The 24,063-nt window shown below is 38.0% G+C and overlaps 2 protein-coding genes and 1 non-coding gene across 7 annotated transcripts; 2 read left to right on the top strand and 1 right to left on the bottom strand.

Annotated features, from left to right (window-relative positions):
- The first annotated feature begins 491 nt into the window (after nucleotides 1–491).
- On the top strand, nucleotides 492–12,749 carry pir (pirin). 2 transcript variants are annotated; one of them, XM_066705842.1, is made up of 10 exons: nucleotides 502–794; nucleotides 1,244–1,382; nucleotides 1,946–2,038; nucleotides 4,512–4,592; nucleotides 5,298–5,504; nucleotides 8,172–8,256; nucleotides 9,921–9,965; nucleotides 11,519–11,601; nucleotides 11,737–11,803; nucleotides 12,227–12,749. In XM_066705842.1, exons 2-10 carry the CDS (start codon nucleotides 1,296–1,298, stop codon nucleotides 12,340–12,342), a joined length of 864 nt encoding a protein of 287 aa, XP_066561939.1. In that variant the 5' UTR covers nucleotides 502–794; nucleotides 1,244–1,295; the 3' UTR covers nucleotides 12,343–12,749. The 2 variants fall into 2 exon arrangements, with proteins under 2 accessions (XP_066561940.1, XP_066561939.1); XM_066705843.1 differs by lacking the exon at nucleotides 1,244–1,382 and having other exon boundaries at nucleotides 492–794.
- Nucleotides 12,750–13,360: 611 nt separating this feature from the next.
- Nucleotides 13,361–22,801, top strand: vegfd (vascular endothelial growth factor D). Of its 4 annotated transcripts, XM_066705835.1 has the most exons (8): nucleotides 13,361–13,454; nucleotides 13,953–14,068; nucleotides 20,073–20,292; nucleotides 20,789–20,979; nucleotides 21,243–21,373; nucleotides 21,641–21,753; nucleotides 22,033–22,225; nucleotides 22,414–22,801. In XM_066705835.1, the coding sequence occupies exons 2-8, from the start codon at nucleotides 13,979–13,981 to the stop codon at nucleotides 22,421–22,423; spliced, it is 948 nt and encodes a 315-aa protein (XP_066561932.1). In that variant the 5' UTR covers nucleotides 13,361–13,454; nucleotides 13,953–13,978; the 3' UTR covers nucleotides 22,424–22,801. The 4 variants fall into 4 exon arrangements, with proteins under 4 accessions (XP_066561932.1, XP_066561934.1, XP_066561933.1 ...); XM_066705837.1 differs by lacking the exon at nucleotides 13,953–14,068 and having other exon boundaries at nucleotides 13,380–13,454; XM_066705836.1 differs by lacking the exon at nucleotides 13,361–13,454 and having other exon boundaries at nucleotides 13,461–14,068; nucleotides 20,076–20,292.
- A 1,160-nt stretch (nucleotides 22,802–23,961) lies between these two features.
- Nucleotides 23,962–24,033, bottom strand: trnae-cuc (transfer RNA glutamic acid (anticodon CUC)). The gene has a single exon. It is a non-coding gene; the product is annotated as a tRNA-Glu (tRNA).
- Nucleotides 24,034–24,063: the final 30 nt, after the last annotated feature.

The raw sequence follows: 24,063 nt of genomic DNA, 5'->3' as shown, positions 1-24,063 counted from the left end.
AAAACTGCTGTCTCATGCTTAGCTAAGGAATAGCTTGTATGACGTCAGGAGGGCGCTACTGCACGAATGAGGAAGTTCATCCAAAGATAATTTACAGTCGCCTGTGGATATTAAATAAATAACATTGAAATCTAAGTGGAAACTCTGCATACATGTAGGACCCACGCCTGTCGCACAGCAGTGATGCAGGACCCGTATTTTGCAAAGATGTCAGCTGCATAGAAATTGTGCTGGCGTTCTTGTAGCGCAGGTATCCGCAGGTCTGCACGGTTCTGCGCTCCTCCACCAATGGGATCACTGGGATTGTGCAGATTGCGCAGACCTGCGGAATCTGCGCTGCAAGAACGCCAGTACAGTTTTGGCGCAGCTGAACGCAGCAGCAAATGAAACACGTCCTGTCACACAAGCCTGCTGTCTAGTAAGGCGTTTTTATTTATTGTATCTTAGTATATTAATTTTCTACATCTCCATGATGTGTTGACACAGTTCATTATGAGTCGTTCCTGGTGTTTTTCAAAGCTCATAAGTATTCCTGCCCATGAATGCATGCAGTCTGTACGGTATTTAATGAACATGAATACATATGACATGTACAATCTATTGCCAACAAGTTGCATTCATAGGACAGGAGGTGATGTTTTCGAGACCACAGGCACCTGCAACTAAATTATGCAAAGTGGCAACTAAAGACACACACCAGGGGAAATGCTGAGTCATAGTGTAAGCAGCTTGCAGAGAAAGGCAATTGGCAGATGAGCGCAGTTTCAATTCGGATCTGCGGCTGGAAGCACTTGGTAAGTTTTGGTGCTGCTGTTAAAAAAGCAAGTACTTCTGTTAAAAGTGATACAAGGAAATGATTGAAAGGAGGAGGTTGCGGTGTTATACTTGAGAGATGGCTATGCCAAAAATAGATCATAGCAGCAGGCGGGGTTGTACCTTCAAAACAAAACCTAACAAATAATTAAATGAGACATTTGCATTCAGATTGTGTTGATGATCCTTTTCCTTTTTCAAATATACCCGACATGCTTTACTAAGCATAGAATTCAAATCAAATAGACTTACATTTCAAATGATGTAATTAACAAGTAAAGACATGTTACATGTGTATTTAGTTGGAGCTGACTCTGTGGGTTTCTTTTGTAATCACTGAATGACATCCATTTGTCCTTTTTAAAGGTACATGTGTGTGTCAGTGTAAAGACTCTGGAAAAGCCTTTCGTTTTATATATATATATTTCAGAAAGCAAACTATAACCTGCAGATATAAAAGAGGGGGCAGAGAAAAGAGAAAGATGCGCAGGGCGGTGCAGACGGTGCTGAGTGTGGAGCAGGCGGAGGGCGTCGGGGCCCGAGTGCGCAGAAGCATCGGCCGCAGAGAGGTGGGAGCCGCTCGACGCGTCTCGGTCCTGCAGCGCAGATGTCCGCAGCTCTGCGCAGATCTGCAGGATCCCACCGATCCCATTGGTGGACGAGAGCAGTTACGCGCAGAGCTGCGGACTTCTGCGCCACTCGAGCGAGCCGGCGTGTGCTGCAGGCTGTGCGCTCTCAACGACGTGCGCACGGATAGCAAATCAGTTGACCAAGTTACACGATATCTGCATAAGCACTTCATTAGCATGCTGCAAAGAAAGGCCAGACGCAGCCTTACTGCTGCACACTAACATTACATTAAGAATTTAGTTGAATAAATATTTCTCAGTGAACTGTACTTGATACAATATTATTATTTTATTAATATGGTGTGTAGACTTTGGGCAAAGTTGTACACACCCAACACACAGTATACAGTATATACATAATATAGTTGCAGGAATAAGCAGCTTTAATCCACAATCTCATGCTAACATGTTGTAGATGGCAGTAAACCACTTTGCTTTATATTATAGATAGGCATCCTGTACAGTAGTGGCTATTAAATTCCTTATCTTCTACTTGATTTCAGCTCAGGAATTTAGACCCCTTTTTGATGTTAGATGAATTTAAAGTCAGCAAGCCTGCAGGATTTCCTGACCACCCACACAGAGGCTTTGAAACAGTAAGTGTTTTGTGGTGTTTTAAATTAATTATTAATATTAATATTTATAGTTGTGAAATGTTACATATTCAAAATCCTATGCAGCTGTGTATTCGTATTTTCAATACCAATAAATGTGCATTTTACTTCCAAAATCATAAATTCATTAAATTAGACTCGACAAGCTTTTGGAAAACCATAAGCTCAGTGTGTCATGTATCTTGAGGATTCAAACAAATATTTTTGTGTTTATTAATGTGTGTCATCAAGCAGTTTTTTGCTTGGAATTGCATGAATTTGCGTTGTTCTATACCTTTAGGTTTCTCTGATGCGAGGTGTTGTGCACTGTCTCGAGTTTTCCAGTAGGGGGTACAAGTCGCTCTCATGTAATTGCAGTGATTATTGTTGAAAGGAATTTGTGTTTAAAAAATGTTGAAATCTGTCTTTTTAAAGATCACGTCTTAAATCATAACTTGTCCTGTTCTGTCTTGTCACCTATTTCAATGTCTGATGTTTTTTTTTTGTCTGTGAGAAAGGAGTTGCTGTCTTACACCAATTTCTAATGTCTGTTTTGGAGAAGTGTCCAGAAAGGGAAACAATGTGGTATGGAGTGGCCTTGTGCGAGTTTTGCTAAATTGTTATGTCATAATAAGGAAGGAGCATGTTTTACAGATCTGTCCTAAATGTGTACACATTGTCCCCCCCTTGCTTTGGTTCATTGTGACCTGGTGTATAATCGAATAGATTTATGATTTCCTGTGCCTAAATTTAAATTACTTCTGATTAATGGAGCAAGTGTTAATGGAGAGACGTTTGTTCAGACGTAATAAGCTTTGTTTGAAGCTGTGTTCATCTAAACATCTTTGCTTAATTTGGTGCTGAAAAGTAAATGCGTAAAGGCGCTTGAAAAAGTCCAACTGGTTATTGTTTTGAAGCTGCAAACCAATTTGCCAAGATCTCCGATAAGATATATTAAAGAAAAGAACGGGCATGTTGAAGTCATTTATTAAAAGAGAGGGTCTGCACTGCTTCTTATCTCACTTACTGCTCAGTTTTCAATTTGTAATTTAATGGCACTGCTTGTGCTGCAGAACTCCCAGGCTGTAATCACCTTGACATGATTATTCACAGTTACAGGTCCCCAAGATCACAACCTCCTCCCAGTTTGAGCTCAGGAAATGTGCCAGAGCCAGCTGTTGCCCCCCGACCACATGCTGTCCCCATTCTGTAGGGCCAACAGTGGCCGGGGCCGCAGGCCAGGCCGCCGAATCTGCTATTTGCTGTTCAGTAGAAGTGTTTCCATAAAACATATCTATAAAATATACATTTCATTACAGTCAGGAAGTGTTTTAATATTTATATGTAGTACATTTCAAACTCTACTTTCTTAAATTGCATGATGTATAATAATTCCCCATACGTTACATTTTATGAGTTTGTTGACATGAACTGTTTGGGGAATTTGGTTGTAGAAAATTGTGACTGATTATGCCACAGTGTTTGGGCAATAAATTTGCACAAACAGGGGGAAAAGATTGCATCCTGTTTTAATATCTTGCAAACAATACCCGACCGGTCCAAATTCAGCATTTTGTTGTTCAGCTGTAATTAATCTCATAAGCAAACATCTGTGAAGAATTACCAGTATGTGTAATTTCATACTTGGAATGCTTGTCTGCATAACTTGAACTAATGAATCATTTGTGTCTCAGTCCTTTCTAACGTATGATATTGCAGAATCTGATGAATTTTTATTTCATGTGCTTCATTTCGTTTGTGTTTTTTGTATACTGTATGAGTAAAGGTGTAGTATATTTATGTTTAATGTCAGTCTTTTTCCATGCCATCGGTCGATTCTGAGAACACATCTCAGACTTGATTTTCAGGAACTACACAGGAGAAGTAAAGTACCTCTGTATCTTGTACTTTTTACCCCTCTTAAAAAAGTTTTTTCTCCCCTGCACTATTTCAGACTGAAGGCCTCGTCCATCTTCAAAAGCTCTTCTACTTGGGGATATATTTTCCATTTCATTATCTTAACTTACTTCAGTACAGCCTCCCAATACAATTAATCTTTCAGATTTCAAGATGGTTCAGCCAATTTCATTCCACAGTCACACAAAATGACTCTCCTCTAAATAAACAGCTGTATTTTTGTAATAATTTCCTAGTTACGGGCATTTTGACAAAAAATACACAAACTGTAGTAAATGTTTGAATAATATTTTAGTTTTTTCAATATTATTACTTTGGTCTAGGGTATTATAAAGTCTCCACTATCTGTCTTACTGATGGCATACAATTCTATGTCAACACTTTACATTAAGTGGACCGATTTGGGTGAAAGTACTGAACAATTAATACAGTTCATTTACACATATTTATCAACTTGGTAATGTATGTAACAACTTATGTTGTTAAATTATTACTCATCTGCTTGTATAGTTGAACTACAGTACACATTACATTTTGTAACTCTTTTACCTTCATTCAGGTCACTTATCTGTTACAAGGCGTTTCAGCTCATGAGGATTTCTGTGGCCACAGTGGGACGCTGAAGCCTGGGGATTTACAGGTACATGAAAAGTATTGTCTACATATATGTACAGTGTTACACTACACATCAACATCACTATGTAAACATAAGATGCTTTTTTATGGGAAGTTTGCCATTACAGACCCAATATTGATGTTTTTAATATAGTCTTTGCCTTCATACAACTGGAACTCAGCCCTTTGTTTTGTTGTGTTTTGTTTGCAGCATACAATAGACAGCTTTCTAATGAATTAAATAACCAATCCTGTAACAGTATAGTGTTATCCCTCTATTTTATTTCCTCCAGAGCACAACTGCTTCTACGCAGCTATAAACCTGTAAAGCTATAAAGCTGCTAAACTGAAGAGGATGTCCTGTACTTCGAGGGTCATTAAAGATTTTCCGTTTTGAAAGTGTATTATTTTTATGGGCATTTAATGATTTCACATCTTTCTGCCCCATTCAGACTAACCTGAGGCGTCTGTCTTTCCTGTCTGCTCCACTATCAAGTGTTCATTTTGAGACGTTTTGCTTATTAATTTTAAAAGGAAAGGGAACAAAGGAAAACAGCTGTAGTGTATACAAGAATGAAGGAAAGACTCGGGCAAACCGGAAGCAAAGTAGACACTAACGGACAGCAGTGCGTCGCCATCGCGTGCTTCTAGAACTGTTTAACACAATTCCAGTAAATTCATGCTTTGTAAATAGTAATATTTATAACGTTTTGTTCCCACTGATTTGCAGTGGATGACGGCAGGCAGAGGGGTAATGCACGCCGAAATGGCTGTGTCAGATGAGCCGCTCCACGGTCTACAGCTCTGGGTGAACCTGCGAAGCTCAGAGAAGATGGTGGAGCCACAGTATCAGGAACTGAAGAGCACAGATATCCCGAAACCCAGCAAGAATGGGGTGACCATCACTGTGATCTCCGGCGAAGCTTTGGGAAAGAAGGTCAGGGCTTTTGCTCTTTAGTACAATGTTTTCCAATTCATCACCCCTGCATTGGCCTCTAATCTTAATAAGATCCATCTCCACAGTGAAATTATTTATTGAATTTTTAAAATCTTCTAAAATAAACCGGGGTGTCAGAATCCAGTCCTGGGGGGCCACAGTGTCTGCTGGGTTTCATTCCAGTGCAACTCTTGGCTCCTTAATTGGTCTAATTAAACAATTAACTGGATGAATTGAACACTTCTCTCCAGACTCTGGAATGTTCTGTGGGTTCAGTGTTTTGAGTCCTTACAAATAGTAAGGGATCAGCTATAAAAATATAATATTAAAGTTTTAGATAAGCCTACCTGTATAAATAATTACATTAATTAAGTAATTGGGATCTCCTTTTGGAACACAAACCTGCAGACACTGTGGCCCCCCAAGGACTGGAAAATAACAAAAGTCTTAAGCTTTTTGCAGAGGGAAAAACAATAATATTTTAAAACTATGTAATGGTGTTTTTTCCACAGTGATATAATACTCCTGGAATGATGTATCATGGAAATCATAACTCTGTTTAGAGTAAAACCTAGAATAATATCTTAAAGTATTTTCTTAACTTGTATTTTTTAACAAGATTTGTGTTAATTTGAACATTCTAATATACAATGTTATTATCAGGCTAGTTTATGAGCAGATTCTTGTAAAACATGTCTTAGTTTAAAAGGAAACCACGTGTATATTGTTACATTGTCGACATATTCTTTTCTTTTCAACTTTTCAAGCCTGACATATGGAAAAAAGATTGTGTTAGTGTTTTATAAATTAATATTTTAGTTTATGGTCCAGCTCCTAGTCTTTACTGGTTGATGTTTCCTTTTTGGCAGGGTGAGCACAAGTCAAATGATGAAAGAGGTTCAGTAGGGTATACAGAACTGGGAAACACAAATTTTGAACAGTTTATTTCAATGGGCTTCCAACCAAAATCAAGTAAAACATAATTTACACTGAATACATACATATATAATTACTTGTGAAATTACTGCTGGCGAGAGTATGTGGCCTCATTTCAATTTCCAGAATATTTTATTATTATTTTTTGTATTTTATTCTTACAAATGAAAGGTGTCTAATTACCAGCAAGCCCACAGAGAAAGTACATAGAGATATGTTGGCATTGTTTTCTTTGGCCATTTTGTAACCATAATGTCAAATGTTACAACAAAACTATGTTTGGAAATACATTCATGTAACATCCATAATATCATTATTACATTTGTTTAAGCTTTTTATTATTTAAACACAACCATAAGAATTACTATTTTGGGACGTTGACCCATATTGTATAGGAGGGTCAGTGTTTTATTAGATGTAGGATCTTTAGGCCATCTCAATGCAGGTTTAAAATCTTAACAGCTCAGATGTCAGTGTTGTTTGCGCTGGATCTCCCTGCAAACTGTTAAATCATAAATCTCAGAGGCTCTTAAAGTGCAGTATCTTTGAGTAAAATCATAAAATACAAGCAAACTCACTTACCTCAAACTGAGGTTTTCAAACATACGAACAAAAAACAGTGCTGCTTACCCACCTTTCCTGAAGAATGTTCTTGCCTAGGATCCAACAGTTATATACACTTAGTATGTAATACAACCCTTGCAAACTTTTATATCTTTTGCACGGTCAAGCTTCAACTTTTCCACCATTTTTATTATTTCTGGAACTGATTTTTGTTCCTGATCAGAGTTTAAAAATATTAAAGCCTCTAATTGAGTTGCATATTTGTTTCATGAGTTGTTATATTAATTTCTTTCCTCAGGATGCAATTGAGACTGAGATAAAATGGGTTTTGATAAGGAGAGTATTTATAAGAAAAACCTGCTAGTGAGGTATTAAAACAAGTTCTGGGGCAAAACAAATGGTAAACTTGTTTAATCTTGGAGTTGCAGGCAGAATTATTACAGGGGTCAACATTGAGTTGCTTTTAATAGGCCTGTCACTGGATTGTTCCCTCATATCCAAAAGCACCATGCATTTTCTGTGCTGTAGTAGCCTGGTTTCTGCTTGATGGATTGCAGTAGGAAATTCAGAACAGACATCAGTGGAAGCAGTTTTATGTTTTCAATATAGATCTTAATGTCTGCCGGGGTTACGTGAGGGCAGACCCAGTGCAATGTAGTTCACAGAGTTTAATGCAGTTCACCCAGTTTATTTCAGTTCACAGAGTCCTGCGAACGATCACGTCTTTCAGGTGAGAGGAGGTGTAATGTATTCCAGATGAAATGGGTTTGAGAGGCATAGTAAAGCACTGACGTGTAACATTCCAGTGTGATTGCCATGGGATATTGATATTGACATTATTTTGCATTGGGTAACCCCTATGGTTTTAAGTTCATCAGCTTCAAAGAAAAGTCTTCATAAAAAAAGCCCAGTGTTATTCCTTTTTCTCTTCACCGTATCTTCTACAGATTATTGACAGGTGTGGTGGAATTACACTTGGAGGGAAGTTCAAAATGCCAACAGTCTAAAACCCACAATTAGATGAAGATGGTAACTAATATGCATCGCTGGTCTTTCCTTTCAGACTCTCCAGATGAAATACCCGACAGGAGCTCATTTCCTGGTGGGCTGTGTATAGATCCCATACCCTTTATGATAAAGATAACATTTTTCCCAATTTCTTTTCAGTCAAAAGTGTATACAAGAACCCCAACCATGTACCTTGATTTTAAACTGGACCCTGCAGCAAAGCATGTTCAACCAGTCCCCTTAGGTAAGGAAAACAGATTATAATTGATCTGGTGCACGCTAGTGTGATCTTGGTAAATTTGGGAAGAATGTTAGCAACTGGAACACATAAGTATCACGTTTATATTACACTGAAAACAAAACATTTATACATTTATAGAGGGAAACAAAATGTTATTTTCCTTTGCTGAAGCCGAAATTCAACATTTGTTGCCAGTAACAGTGAAATAAGACATTTCCTTCTCTAAAATACTTTTCGGTTGAGCTCAGCTTTCGGTATTTACGAGTGAAGAGTCACTAATATATTTCAGTTAGCTTAAAGGCATATATGTGCAGTAAATATTAGATGTCTTTAAAGTACACAATTATCCTATTTAGACAATGTTCCTCTGCATACGAAATACTTAATTTTCTTCCATGAAATTTTCCATTGCCATTGTGGTGAGGAAATGAAATTAGTTAAAGTGATTGAATCTCCATAATTCATTCCAGGGGTTTTAATGTTAATACACAACCCAGGCCTCCCAGGACTTTGTGAGGCCATATTGTGCTCAAGCCCAGCTGTGTAACTGTGACCTCCACCACCCAAAGACTCAAAAGACCCTCCCGCTTCTTCATCACCCAAGAAGTTGTCAAGTGAATTCAATATATATTCCTTGTGTGCGTGAATGCACTCACACACTCCCAGAGCTCAAGTTAAAAGGGCAGTAGGCACACACCGCTGTAAAGTTACAATTTTCCTAAACGAAGCCGGTTACATGAAACCGTATTCCATGGCCGTTTCACATGTTCTCCTCTCTGTCATTAAAGGTAAAACAGAATGAAAAAGAAACGAGGCCTGTTTTTTTTTTTAAGATATATCATCAGCAGCAAGTGAAACAAAACAGGACGTGTGTGTTTTGCCGATTTCATGTGGCTACAGATACGAGTTATGTGAAAAATGTAATCCAAGAGATCAATCTCATGATCCTAATTACTCCTACCACTACGGATATGCAATCCACAAAGGAACCTAAGGTCTTTACGTGAAATCTGAGGAATGTTTTCCTTTAAAGCACGAGGCTCGGTCCTCTGGTGTTTTTTCCCTAATTGTGGTTCATTTCCCGCTTGAGTCTTGCTCCTCCCTGGGCAGCTTGCCTACCATTTCTTCTAATGGTAGGTTATTACCAGTGTGTGCTGGTATCGGGTGAAGCCGACAGCCAAACAGACTTCAGTATTGGAAAAGCTTATGAAAGCAACATTTGATATCATCTTGTTGTGTGCACAGTATAGTTTCTGTCGAACAATGAGGAGATATCAGCTCATGTCAGTGAAGGGAATGCATTAATCCGTGCAAATGTGGGTACAGTGGAAACCACACTTTACGTGGAAATAATTAATTTCATGTCACATGCACAGACTGCCTGGGAGTGTAGGTTTAGAACGGACAATCTGATATTTAATGTTGCATCAGAATTTGGTAGTGACCTACAATGTTTGATGGCCGAAAATATTATAATTAAGATTTGAGAAACATTAGCAGATATCCAGTGTCCTGTACGTACTCGTTTTGTTTTGCAAATAATGTGACTGTATTGACTGGTTTAGGTAAGCGGGTAACTAGATTCTAGTAACTGTCTTTTATAAATCGTTTGCTTGAGTTGTTCACAGCTGCCTTGTATTTAACTGAAACTATGTACTTATGTTTAGGGTGGACGGCTTTTATCTACACACTGTCAGGATGTGTCCATGTTGGTAAGTGAATCTTCAGTGTCTTCAGTGTATGCGGTTATTGTATAGAATGTGGAGTTATTTATTATAAGAACACGGAATAATCAGGATTCTTATCAACCTGTTGGACATGGGAGAGGGAATTTAGGGTAAACAATGCCACACCTACTTGTGATTTGTGAATTCGCTGATTTGGCTCTGTTTGTGGTTCCCTCTGGGGTAAACCCAGGGCACATGTATGCTATGTTTTACTGCACTCGAATGATCTGAGGCCAAGATCAGCTGTTGTGCAGTGCCAGGACTGGAATTGGCAACATCCTCACACATGGCTTATCGGCACACCACATGATGTGCCAGTTATTAATGCAGGTGTCAGAATGCCAAAAACGAATTGAAAAAGCACACTGGTGTCGGTGGTACTAGATAGTTGTAGAGTCTTGGTTCAGAGTTTTCCTTTCCCTTGTGTTTATTTTTCGTAAGTTGTAGGTCTGTGTGTGTATATTTATTGTCGAAAGGTGAAATGGCTAGGTTTACAGAGAAAGACCAAAACAAAAAACAAGACTTGCATGTGGTTTCTAGGTTTGTTTATATAACACAGAGCAGCTGCTGCATAGGTTTACAGCTGTGCAAATGAGTCGCAGTGTTTTGTTTAGTTTTTTATTTTGTTTTGTAAAACTAGCCATTTCATGTTATTATTTTAATTTCACTATTATTTTAAGGAAATAAAGACTTCTGAGATGATGATATCACTAACAAAGGCACTTCAACATGTCACTTTCACTGTGGTTTATAGCTTAATGACTTGACAGCTTTTTGGGGGAACGACTTAAATTACAGAGAGATCATCCTTCATAATTATGGAATAATTGAAATAAATTGTAGTTTCAGATGCGCTGGTTTTGTGCTAGAGGTTTATTTATAGGGACGTGTTTGTAGGGCATTACATAACCATGAATTTACAATAGATTGTGTAGGCATATATACTTTATATAGTAAAATGGCTTTTCAAGGAGAATAATATATTCTCAGGGTATTAATGCATATGAAATCTAAAGCAAATACTTGTGTTAAATGATCATTATTTAATATTGTTAAATGTTCTCACTGTGAGCAGAGGCCACAACCAGCTGAACTAGTCAGCATCAAACACATTTGAGCTCTGGCTTTTTTTGCAAGCTGTGTAGCCAGTAACCATTACCCATGAAAAGCACAGTATATTTAAAAATCCACTGAACAATATAAACATATCCAAATGGTAATATAACCCTAACAATTTCCATTGGAATTGCAGATGTTACAAACCAAGCATGTCTTTATATAGGTCTTTACTACAGTATTTCAGTAGTGTGACTATATTTTTACACTGCATTATGGTTCAATAAAAATACAAAATGGATGCGATCAGCATCTTAGGCGAGAAGAGAGCATTACTGGATTGAGATAAAGCCTGACCCTTTTATTCCTGAACTATAGCAAAGTTCACTTTAACACAATATTGTGCTGAATATGTGCAACTGCTTTTCATTAAACATACATAAATATAAATACATTTGTAATATGCTGTGTTTGCCTTGCAGGTCCCAGTGATGATCAGAGAAAAATTGAACCCCATCATACGGTGGTGCTTGATGATGGAGATGGCGTGCAATTTGAAAACAAGGTCAGATTTGTCACAGTGCTTACTCATTAAAGTAATGACCTAAATAATGCAAAATATAAAGGAAAATATCAAATCAAGGAGCAGGAGGCATAATTTCATAATAACAGAATTCAGTGATATCCTTTCTTTTCACAGGACTCTGTGGTAACACACTTTGTGCTGATTGCAGGAGAACCGATCAAGGAACCAATTGTCCAACACGGTAAGCCTACAAAATGAACATTTGTACTCTGTGTTAACATTTCTGATTAATTTAGTCTTATTGGGATCGAGTGCACTTACTTTGAAACAAGTATGATTACTTAAATCTCTTTTCCTCTTTGCTTCAAATTGTGCCTTCTGGTTCTCAACCTCCAGAGGGAAATCTTATGTGGCACAAATTGTCTTGACCATTGAGCATCACTTCTGTTCTTGTGTGGTCAAGCATGGAGAGAATCATCTCCACATTCAGACACATGCTTGTGCAGTCAGGGCCCATAATGCCAGACTTACCTTTATTAGCCAAGACTACATTCCTGTGGTACTTTGTCTTGTTGACGTTTGGAGAACCTCTGCACCCTAAACCTGTAGTAATCTTTTATTTTCTTGCTGTTCTATCTGTGTTGTCTTTGTTCTTTTCCACAAGGTCCTTTTGTGATGAACACAGAGGAAGAAATATCACAAGCAATCAGTGACTTTAGGTCGGGAACCAATGGATTTGAAAAGGCAAAGACCTGGGAATCCAAGATTCGCAACCTCTGAAAAACAAATCGTGTTTGTTTAGGATTAATGGTGGAAATAGGAATAGCTTGTTTTCCTCAAGCTGAGGTAATTGTTACTGAGAAATGCTTATGTAACTCACAAGATGATTTTCAACCTTTAAACACTACATTGTGGTTTAAAGCTATGCAATTATGTCTACAAAGGTGAAACAGATCTCATATATATATATATATATATATATATATATATATATATATATATATATTAATGTGGTGGTATTTCTACATAGGAGTAAGAATTCGGTGGCTGGAAAGACTTTATTTGTCCCCTGAAACTGCTATCAAATATGATGTTATATTGCTGAAGTTGTTTTTCATATAATGAATCAATCAATCAAATACAATTTGCATTGCTGTACAAATAAACAGTGGTTGATCTTTTCTAAATCTCATACTCGACAATTGCTTGTTAGACGTAAAACAATACATTATCATAGCTGGAACTTGAACTTTACTTATTGTGGGTTCTACTGTGTAGAGAAAAGCATAATCTGATCCACAGAAATCTGTCAGCGACTACTTGAGATTGTCTTTTACATTTTAGTTGAATGATTCTGTAGTGAAAGTGATTGTGAACTTTACTGTAAAGAGGATTGATTATTTAGTTTTGTATCTTTTGAAAATAAACCACACCAGCAAAAAAAAATATAAATTCTGGAGGCACTAGATAGTTTAGATTTTTAAGTATATGTATACAACCACCAACACATCACTTATTCATTTTCATCAATTTGCTGAAATGACTAGACAGATAGAAATGTGTGTGTGTGTGTGTTGTACAATAGTGACTTTTATTTAAAGAAAGTAATTAACCCTTTTATGAATACTTCCTGCTTAGAGTAATCACTTCCACACAGAGGCAGAGTTTCGTATTTCAGGCTCATTTCTCCTCTAGTAGAATGACCTCTTATAGTACGAAGCGGTCAGATTGCCTGCTCCCATTGGCTGTGTGAGATGAACAGGGTTTGGGGTGGGATTAGAGCCAGATTTTTTATTGCACTCTGCTGAAGTCTGGATCACATTTGAAACACATGCTTCTACTTGAATCCACAAGGTCTGTGCATGAGGGGGAGATTGGATTAAACATTCGAAGTAAGAATCCTGGGTGACTGAAGTCGCACTAACGAGGAAAAAGCAAAGCAGGAGCAACACTTAGGCATCACCTACCAGGGATATATTTAAGAGAAACCAGCATGTCAGTGCCGCGTACTTTGTAAATGAGGAGAGTGCTAGCTTTGCATGACTGAAAACGAGCATGTTGGCTACAACCTTCACTTTTTCATTTCTGAAAGAGATTTACTGAGCTTTCAGATCCTGATTTCAATATTGCACTTCATCAGAACCATCCACAGTTTTCAATATCCTTCTTAATCAACTTACTCTATTTCTGAAATCCTTTTTTTCACCCTTTGTATTTTGCATTTAATTAATTTATTTTATTTAGTTTTAATTTTAGGACTGAAAGGTCGGTGCATTCTAATGCATACTTTTCTAAGCTAACTAGTTATTTGCCAATTTTAAGAAGATTTGTTTAGGTTAAGCTTTCATCTATAAAGCAATATAATGCCTGTCTGACTGGTCCTGCTACAGAATAATTGCTGGATATCGAAGGAACAATGAAGATACACTTGTGTATCCTAATGCATCTGTTGGTGGTTTCATATGTACGGCTAATGCAGGGGACTGATAATCATAACTCTCCAAAGGTAGGTTTTTATATATACACTATTATTACTATTATGATTTGTAGCAGGAGTTATATTAATGTAAGTCTAACTTAACAATTTGGGGATTTTGTTTTTGTTTGTTGCTTTGTTTTAGGTGAATTTTGTGTGGGTTAAATACACCTTTTTAGCAGTAGTATATGTATTTTGTGTTAATATGGTATGGTGCATTATTCAAATCTGACCTCAGATGTTCCTTGAACCATTTGATATTTCAAATTAACAATTTATAAAATCAGTGCTGGTTTTAACATGTCAAAAACATCACCTGTTCATAAGATTGGCTTCTGAGCACAGATTGTTAGTTTGGCACAAATATTTCTTGGCACAGAGGTCCTTCAGTTTCTTCAGTAACAGACTCAAGCGGGAAAAAAACTAGTCATGAGTACCAAAGAGACTAAGAATGATTACAGTGGCGCTTAAAATGTGTAGAAAAATAAAAACAATAATAATAATAATACAATACATTACTAGTATTAAAATGCAGTTTTAAGCTACCAGGTTTAGAGTATCTGACAACTGCATGCTTTGCAAAGCTGAATTATTTTAAAATTCAACATAAAAAAATGAAATTGTTGAAAAAAAAAATGCAATTTATCTTTGGCCTTCGGCTTATTAATTAATCCACTAATTTAAAGAAGACACAAGGTGTGTCTGATTTTATCCTTCACACATACTAAATCAATTGACTGTTACGCTTTCTATGCAAATTGGGCAAGTCGGTAAATGCTTTTCTGTAGACCTGCTCGTAGCCTGAGGTAGAGCTTTTGAAGTTCATAAATGTTAAGTCACCCGTTGATTCTCCCACACATTCTGCATTTTTTCTCGTTAGTTGCCAATAGACTCAAGAATAAATTGCAGTGGGAAACTCCAAAGCTTATCTGGCCATATGCTTCATCTCATTTAACTGGAAACAGTCTGCCCCACCCTTACATATTGAAGGGATCAGAGAGTTCCTGTTACTACAAGGTGGGTGAGGTAAATTAGGCAAACGCTACTGTCTACTGACAACTTTAATAATGCATAACAGCCTTTCCTGTCAGAGCTTAATCTATGAAAGTTTCCATCTGTTTTGGAGGCTTTCCTCCCGGGTAAATGATGACTATAACTTCCTTAGGTTTTTTCATTGCTTTATTTTCTTTCCACGCCCTTTCAACACCCATTATCATCTAGTAATTATGGAACATAATCTTGTTCTTCACTATAAAAATATAAATAGTTTGAAAAAAATGCCAACATAAAAAACATGCATGTTTTACAAATGAAGGAAGAATCCTAAATGATAGTTTTATGTGTTTGAATAGGAAAAAAATAAGAATATAAATAACACATCTGTGCAGGTGCAGCCAATATGTCCCTCTGTGGGGCTCAGACTAGTAGTTTTTCATCTTTCCTGCTCATATCTCCCAGCCAAAAAGAGAAGGCCCTAACCCTGAAGACAAGCCATTTTCAAAGGGGGATGTCGTCACTTGTAACGGTGCCAATTATTAAGCACTCTGTTTCACGGTTATCTGTTATAAAATGGCACAAAGTCATTTGGAAGTGTTCACGGCACAGCTGTGTTATGGTATGCATGGCACTTGTATTAACTGTGCTGTAAGATGTAATGGGGATCTTCTCTAAGTTCAGAGATGTGCTTCCCAGTCCTTTCTGTGTCCTGAGGGTTTTACTCTGGAGTTGCTCAACAGGTGGCTTGAAGGAAACACAGTTGGTGTTGGTCACGGCCAACATCCTGGTCACAGCTGTTCGAAGTCTTAGTGGGAGGCTTTTAGCAGATTGATGCCAAGAGATTCTACAAAAGGTGTTGTCTATTTTCACTGTACCTTGAACAGTTTGTGTACTATGGAGAAAAACACAAATAACAATATCTATAACCTACTATTTTGTATGAGACATTAAATCCTATCCCCTTCGAGGAGATTCAGTTTATGAAAGGATTTTTTGCACCGTAAAACAGGCGGCATACTCTGAACTCTGCATTTTAATCAACAGCTGCAACTTGGCAGTGAGTCTCCCATGATTCAAGGATTAATTCCCTGTTTTTAGGAAAGTATAACCATAAACTAATGATGCTCTACAGTGTTAATATCATGTTTAAGTGCAATGCTTGTAATATATACAGAAAGCCTCTGTGTTAATTATACTATTTCCATAGTGACTAGTGGTGATTGGTGGTCCAGATTAGAAAGCAGAACTATACATGTTCTTACAAAACACATTAAAACATTATCAGACTTGGACCAATATATATTTTAAATGAAAGCCTGTGGCAAATATGCAGGAGGACTAGTAGCCACTGACGTTTGCCAGGTCGTGCGTCTGTGCTTGTCATTAAATGTGTTGACAGAAGGATGTGTCTCATCAGCAACCTGCTAGGTTCAAGCACACGGCAAAATCATCGCACTGAAGTGAAATCCAAACCCACTGAAAAACAGGCTTCGCTCAGTGAAGTGTCAGGGTCTCTGTCACTCCCAGCAGGGGGGTCTGGTTAGAGGTGGAGTCGTATCTGCCTCCCGCTGCTGTGCTGCAGACTGGGGACAGGCATTGACAAGCTCTTGCATAAGGAAATTTCCATGCCTTCTCCGGGAGAGCTGCTGTTAGTGATTAAACACAGATGAGCTTTTTTCATTGATGACAGACGCTTCTCCACAAAGCCAAGGCTTGTAAGATGGAGTCAATTGCAGCTAGGTTTTTAGCCAGGTTAGATGGGCTGATTACTTGCATGTGGGGAATGCATTTGAAAAAAATTGTAATTTCATATGCTGTTTAATTAGTCCCGTTATTCGGTGGTTTATAATGATGTGGTGCAAGCATCTTTTCTGTTGAAAACTCTGCTCCCTCTTTTCTTACAAACAACTGGCACGTGTTCAATCTGAAATCTCTTCAGAACTGCTAAATACTCACTTCTTGTAGGTTACTAATATGATTAAAATACCATAAATGTGAAATCATTATATATGATCTGTCTTCCTTTCTTTCACTTCCATTGTGACTGTAAATTGGTCAGCTGTAGATCCCAACATCTGTGTGCCGTGCAAAACCCTGGGAGCTGATCAAATCCTAAAGAAGTTACATAGATGTCTTAGCTCAGCCTACAGATTCCTGGTGGCTAAATCAGTACTAAAAAACTGCATTAATCACTGGACAACATTCTTTTAAATGAAAAGTGTCAATACTTTTAAATTCCAACTGTGTATAGCATTTTATAATTAAAACACTTTTACAGAGCACCTTACACACATGATTAAACATAATTAAACACAAAACAAAGTCTGTGCAGGGGGTGAAATTCAAATGGTGAAATACAGATACTATACTGGGACCTTGTGCAGCGCATGAATAAATAGGCAGCCAAATCTGTTTCTTGTGTAGTAATATGTATGTAGTTGGGGTGAATTAATTGTGCTGCCACCTTTCACAGAGTGTGGACTGCATCAACATCCCTGCTCTGTGGGGAAGCCCAGTCCTGGCACCGGGTGTTAAAGGATGACCTGGGAAGTGGGATCTCTCAGACACAACCCACATTCACAAAGTGTTAATCCCTTGGGATGTTCATGGCTGTGGCAGAACTGTAATTCAGATTGAAATGTAAATGTGTCTGTGACTGGGGTACAATCTCCCATAGAAATGCAACTTTCCTTGCATGGATGGCAGTTGCCACAGACAGAGTGTTGACATCGCAGGAATAAGTTAAACCTCACTTGCAGTTCCACTGGACCAAATTATACCCCCACCAGACGCCGCATGAGGACAAGGGCGTTAACACAGTGTATTACAGCCACTCATCTACTGCCAGGGCTATTTATGCCTCCAAAATAAACAAGTGTTCATTACACAGATTGGCATCACTTTGCTTGTTAAGTATCTGTGTTTTTATATACATATATACATATACATACATACATACATACATATATATGACCTTTGCATGCCAGGTATTTTTATAATGGAACACTTTTTTTGGACAGTGTAATCTCTTTAAAAGCATCTATTTGAACGGCCAGGCAATGTACTAAGGTTGTACTGGTGACAGTGAAATAATGTCTCCTGTACTTGTATATTATTAATTACTGGGCCATTACAGTCACATCTCAAATATATATATAGGCTAATTAATCATGGTCATTTTTGCTGTGTTCCTGGATTTAATTGGCTTTCTCTTATAAACATTTTTTGGAAGCTGAGTGCACAAAATAACCAGTAATCGTGAGTGACAAACAATTTATTCACCAGGTGTTTTAATGTTTGATCTTACAGAAAAGTGAGTATTTAACAGTCTCTGTATTCTGTTATTTGTGACTATTGTTTCTCTAAAACTCTAGTATTTATAATTAATTGTTTTGACAACTGGAGTTTAAATTTGTGTTTGCCACAACTTCATATTGTTCTCCGTTCACTTTGATGAAATGATGCCACAATATTATTTACTTAGCTGGGTGGTTAAGAATAGAAGCCTAGCGCTGATCAGAAATCCAGATTTCATCACAACAGAAAATAATGTATTACAGGAATGGGTGCTTCTATTTCTTGGTCCTGCAGATCGTCAACAGTCAGCTCGTAAGAAGGTTATTTATAATGATTTGGTGTCTAGACTGCAATCTATTGCCAGAAACAAATATCCCAAGTGGTTCATTTTATTCAGTTCCTGATATCGTCTTTAATCAAAGCATTTCAGATTCACAACAGTCTCAGTCAGATTGCTGGGTCACAGAACAGCTCTGCTACAGCCTGACTGGAGTAAGGTAAACACCCTAGATAACAAACCTTACATATGTTAATGCACATTAGGTTTGCCTAAGGCTCTATGAGTAACTTTTCTAGAGCGTTTCAGAGTGATTTTATTACTTGTGGGAACTTTCCTATCTTACATCAGAAATTCCTTGTATGACCAACGGATACAATATTAGTTCCTTATCAAATGAGTTTTGACTTGCCTGTACAAGTGATTTTCCTTCCCCCTCATCAAAAGATATGGGGTGTTTAAAATATAATACCTAAATCTCTCTGGATTTGGTTTAATTTGGAAAGGTGGTGCCTCCTTGTGGAAATGAGAGAAATTTTGTTGTTCGTGTTTGTGGATCACAAATTATAGTGACAGAATTCACCCGGCTCTCCGAGAGAGTGTTCATGTGTTTAGCTGAAAGTTCACTCACTGACAACCTATAAAATGTGAGAGCTACATAGTGCAGATGGCAGATGGTTGACTTGGAGAATGTGTTATGAATGAATTGGTCGTCTTTTTATGTTATAAACATCTGCTGAAATGTTCTCTGTTTGTTTACTATAGGAAACATACTTCAGTAGCTGTAGGGTTTATGGAAATAAGCTATGGATCATTGGCTGCCTATTAGTTCCCTTCACAAGTTTCTATTACATATAGGATGTGATATTCAAATGCTTTCTGTCCTTGAAAAACCTTTTTAATACTAAGGAATATGTACTGCAGAACTTTTGTACTCTGGACTGGGGCTAGGTGGGGGTCAGCACCGCTTCTTGACATGTGACATCACCTCAGATATATTTTCCTCAGTACCTAAAGATGACAGAAGTGTCCCGTCCCTGGGAAGTGTTTGAACTTTACAGAAAGCCCTTAACATGACTTGCGTGGGTTGGGATTCTCAGCAGCATCATTTTTGGACTTTATCTTCTCAAGGAGCACACACATCATAGTTTATGAGCTGCTAGTTTACATAGTTTACACAGATGTCTCTGGCACATCTCATCAACAGATTAACTAGTCAGTTGTTACCTGCCTTGCACGACAAGGGCATTTAGCAGCATTGTAGTAGAAGGTTTCGTAAGTCAACTGACAGGAAACAGCTAGGCATTTGGACACCATATATTTTAGATATTTTTAAATATATCAAGATAAATCAATATGTTGATATAAAAACAGATGTGAGACACGTAAATGGATTCACATACAGATAATACAAATAGATACTCCTCTAATCTGGATCGTGTGGTTTGTCTCCTCATTCCTCAGAAGCAGGTAGAGAACCAGGAAGCATGGGAAGAGATGGTTCGCTCTGCCTCGAGTCTGGAGGAGCTGTTGCAACTGACCGACTATCCAGACTGGAAGCTGTGGAAGTGCAGACTGAAGCTCCAGCAGCTGTTGTCCTCCCCGGAGTCGAGGACCTCCTCCTCGGCCTCGCACCGCTCCGCGCGCTACGCCTCCGCTTCCTACAATCTAGAAATCCTGAAAGGTGAGGCAGAGGAGCAGGGTTCCCGGCACAAGGAAGAGGCATTTTCTTACATTTATTTAATTTGTCTTTGTCGCTGACTCATTAACTGAAGAAATATCAAATAAATAAAATTATGTTAGACTAAATATTTATACAAAAAGAGGTCCATGGTCCAACCATAAGATTTAAGTTCTGATTTGTACGCAAAGTCAGAGAGGTCATAAACAAGTTATAAACCAAACTGTTGATGTATTCTTGGTTCTTTGTCTTTGCTCTTAAAGGTACACATACACACACACACACACGTATATAAATAAAAATAATTCAGTGTGTGCATGTGTGTATATATACATATCTAGGAATATGTATGCATAACTTTAGGAAGATATCTATCAGTAGATATGTGTGTGTGTATTTGTTAGCGATAGCCTGATTTCCCCCATGGACAATGTCATGTCATGTGTGCAGTGTTTACCAGTGTTTATCAGTAACAACTTATGTATTTTTCCCTTAACAGTTATTGACGATGAATGGCAGAAAACACAGTGCATGCCCAGAGAAACCCATGTAGATGTGGCAAAGGAACTGGGCACCAGTACAAACATGTTCTTCAAACCCCCATGTGTGTCTGTCTTCAGGTGCAGTGGGTGCTGTAACAAAGAAGGCATGTCATGTAAAAACACAAGTTTTTCCTACGTTAATAAAACTGTAAGTGTTCTCATTTATTTTATTGCATAATGCTAATTGTTGAGTATGAGTACCTTTATACCTCATTGTAAACAAATTAAGCTCTACCAATCATCAGTAGCAATATTAACTTCATCAACAAAAACAACCACGATTTGTGTTTTATAAAATGTATTCACCCTACTAAGATTTTAGGATGTGACAGCCTTGGATTGTGGTGTCTGTACATCCAGTGCCTTGATATCTCTGTTACAGAACCTGATCTTCCCACAATCTCTTCACAGCTTTTCACGTTTTCAATACCACTAAGAAAAGACCCTGAGCCAGTACTGATAAAGGTAGCCAATCATACCGAATGTAAATGCATGGAGCCCAGTGTGATCCGCCGGCACGTACGCCCACACCGAGGAAACAGGTGAGATACAAATTGCATCCTGTCTAGCAACTGAATCCCAGCAAAAGTGAAGGTAAATTTAATCCCACAGCTAACACCAATGTAACATCCTGGGGGGTTCCAGCCACAGCAAGATTTGAACCCTGCTCTCCAACACAACCTTGTGCGGTGACCTTACCACATTACTATAAGGCCCAGGCATCAGGATCACTCCAATATTATGAGGTTCAGTTACATTTCAGTAGGTCCTGATGGCGTTTTAATTTAATATCTTCACCATCGTTTCAGATGTACTCTTGGACTCAAGAACCAAGGCCCACACAAGCTATGTGACAATGGCCTCATCTGGGACTGCATGTCATCGAAGTGTGTGCCATATCCCTCCACGAACAAGCAAGCAGGTAGGTGTTGATATACCCACTTAAAATCCAGTTATTTAGTGTATCATGATAGTTGATATATTGTCAGAGATCTGACATTTGAGAAGTAAAATGCTTTCCCTTGAAATCAGACACAGGAAACAATGTTAACTCAGTGTTACATATATGTTACATACAGAGGCCTGGTAAATTGGGCCTGTCAGATGTTTGTGATGTATACCTAACACTGGGTTCTTAATTAAGACTGGGTAGGTATAACCTAAACCACATCAGTGTATTCATATTGTCTCCTTTTTTCAGACTTTTCTCCAGTTACCAAACTGTCAGACTGCGGGCCTCCCCGGATGTTTGATGAAAACCAGTGTGACTGTGTTTGTGGAAACAACTGTACCAGGAATTATACCATGAACCACAGAAACTGCAGCTGTCAGTGTTCCCTAAACAATGAGATCTGCGCCACAGAAAGCAAACATTTTGACCAGTTCTCCTGCAGGTAAAGAGCTTTGTGCATTCACCTGAAGGAACCCATTTCGAGTAATCATAAATACTGCTTATATGTTGTTTGTAGAAGTTTTTTACATAATCCTCCTAAATATAGATTTCTTACTAGGATCTACCAGGTGTTATTAGATGCCCTACTTTTGTATATCTTTTAATATGTCTTTCTTTTCTTCTCCACAGATGTAAGTGAAACTGTTTGGGGACACGTACCGGGAAACTAAAAGACTGACAACAAAACCTTGAGAATCAAAGAAAAACCCTTAATTTATTGATACGTATATATATATATTTTATGTTATAATTGACCTACCCCACCTAACACACATCCATACACACTCACACACACCATGCACATGGGACATTACTAAGTAAACAATCATGTTTTAACATGTTAATGCGTTCTTTGTCTGTGTCATGCTAATGTTGTTTTTTTAACTCAGCTTCCTGTAGGCACTGAATACATATTTTTAATACATTATATTTTTGTATTTATCATAGTGTTTGTTATTGATTTTAAGATATCTATTTAAATGTATTTTATGAGAATATTAAAATGTTTGCATTTTTATACCAGCTGTCTTTGTGTTCGTTTTTCAGTAGTGCATGTGTGGATAATAATGAGGCAGTAATAATTATGTTGTACTTATTTGTGTGACACTGAGGGCACATTGACTTAATCTCCATATGTGGAATAGGCCTACAGCCAGGGTACTGTATATACTACAAGGAGCAATTAAAACCCCAAACCTATTAGGGTGCCAAACTTGTACAACCCAAGCCAGCCTCCTTCATTGGAACTATACTCTTGTGCTTTATATCTTCATAATCCTCTAAAGATCTCTTGGGGAAAGAAAGCATTTTCTGGAGTGGTAATAAAGTCAGGCCAAGTCCTGTGTCAGTCTGCTGAGTTCTGTGTGCTGTGTGTAGCATGCTCCATACTTGAATATACTGTAGACTATTGTAATTGAAGTACTGTTTTCTCCTGTACGTAAAAAAGAACAAGACTGTGTGTGATGTAGAATCACTATGTGACGTTTAATCTGTCTAGTGCTAAATCTGTGGAGGAAGGAGAAGCAGAAGCATATCCTGCAAGGGAACAGCTCTTGCATTTACTCACATGCTGACTAATAATACTACACATACCGGGCTGCATACATTTAAATCAGCAATTTCCTGCAATATTTCTAACATGAATAAAGGTTCATTAATAATAATAATAATAATAATAATAATAATAATAATAATAATGCAGAAAACTACCATTGTAGTATGGTGTTGTATGGCAAAAACACATTAAATACAGTGTGGTATAGCATGGAACAATCAGAGTAAAGTGCAGTGTGATGTACCATGGTAAAACACAGTGAAGTAGTGTGGTGTAGGCTGCCGTGATAAGCTGAGAGTGAAGTGTAATCTTGTGATCTTGTCAACGGGTCTTGATGGGAATGATGGAAGTGCAATCTGCAGACTGGAACATCCCACTCACATTCAGATTCAATGAATCCCTACAGGAGTTCAGTTCGAGCTTCTGTGATTGGATTATACCAATGTGCCAAAAAAGTAATCAAACCTTAGGTGCCCCCCTTCCCCTGAGGTCACTTGCATCACTCTTTTTCCAGGCTCATCACTGATTATATAACACAATTAGTTGTATAATAGTTTTGAATGTGGAATAAGGAAAATTGATTTATTACAGAAACGCAGTATTTGATCAGGAGTAAAAGGTCATTCCCTGACCGGGAATCGAACCCGGGCCGCGGCGGTGAGAGCGCCGAATCCTAACCACTAGACCACCAGGGAAGCGATACATGAGCGGGTAAACATGTGCTA

This window comes from Amia ocellicauda, chromosome 6 (genome assembly GCF_036373705.1).
Source record: "Amia ocellicauda isolate fAmiCal2 chromosome 6, fAmiCal2.hap1, whole genome shotgun sequence".
In the NCBI taxonomy this organism is placed as follows: domain Eukaryota; kingdom Metazoa; phylum Chordata; class Actinopteri; order Amiiformes; family Amiidae; genus Amia; species Amia ocellicauda.
The sequence above is the reverse complement of the archived record's forward strand: the minus strand, read 5'-3'. Positions and strand labels throughout refer to the sequence as shown.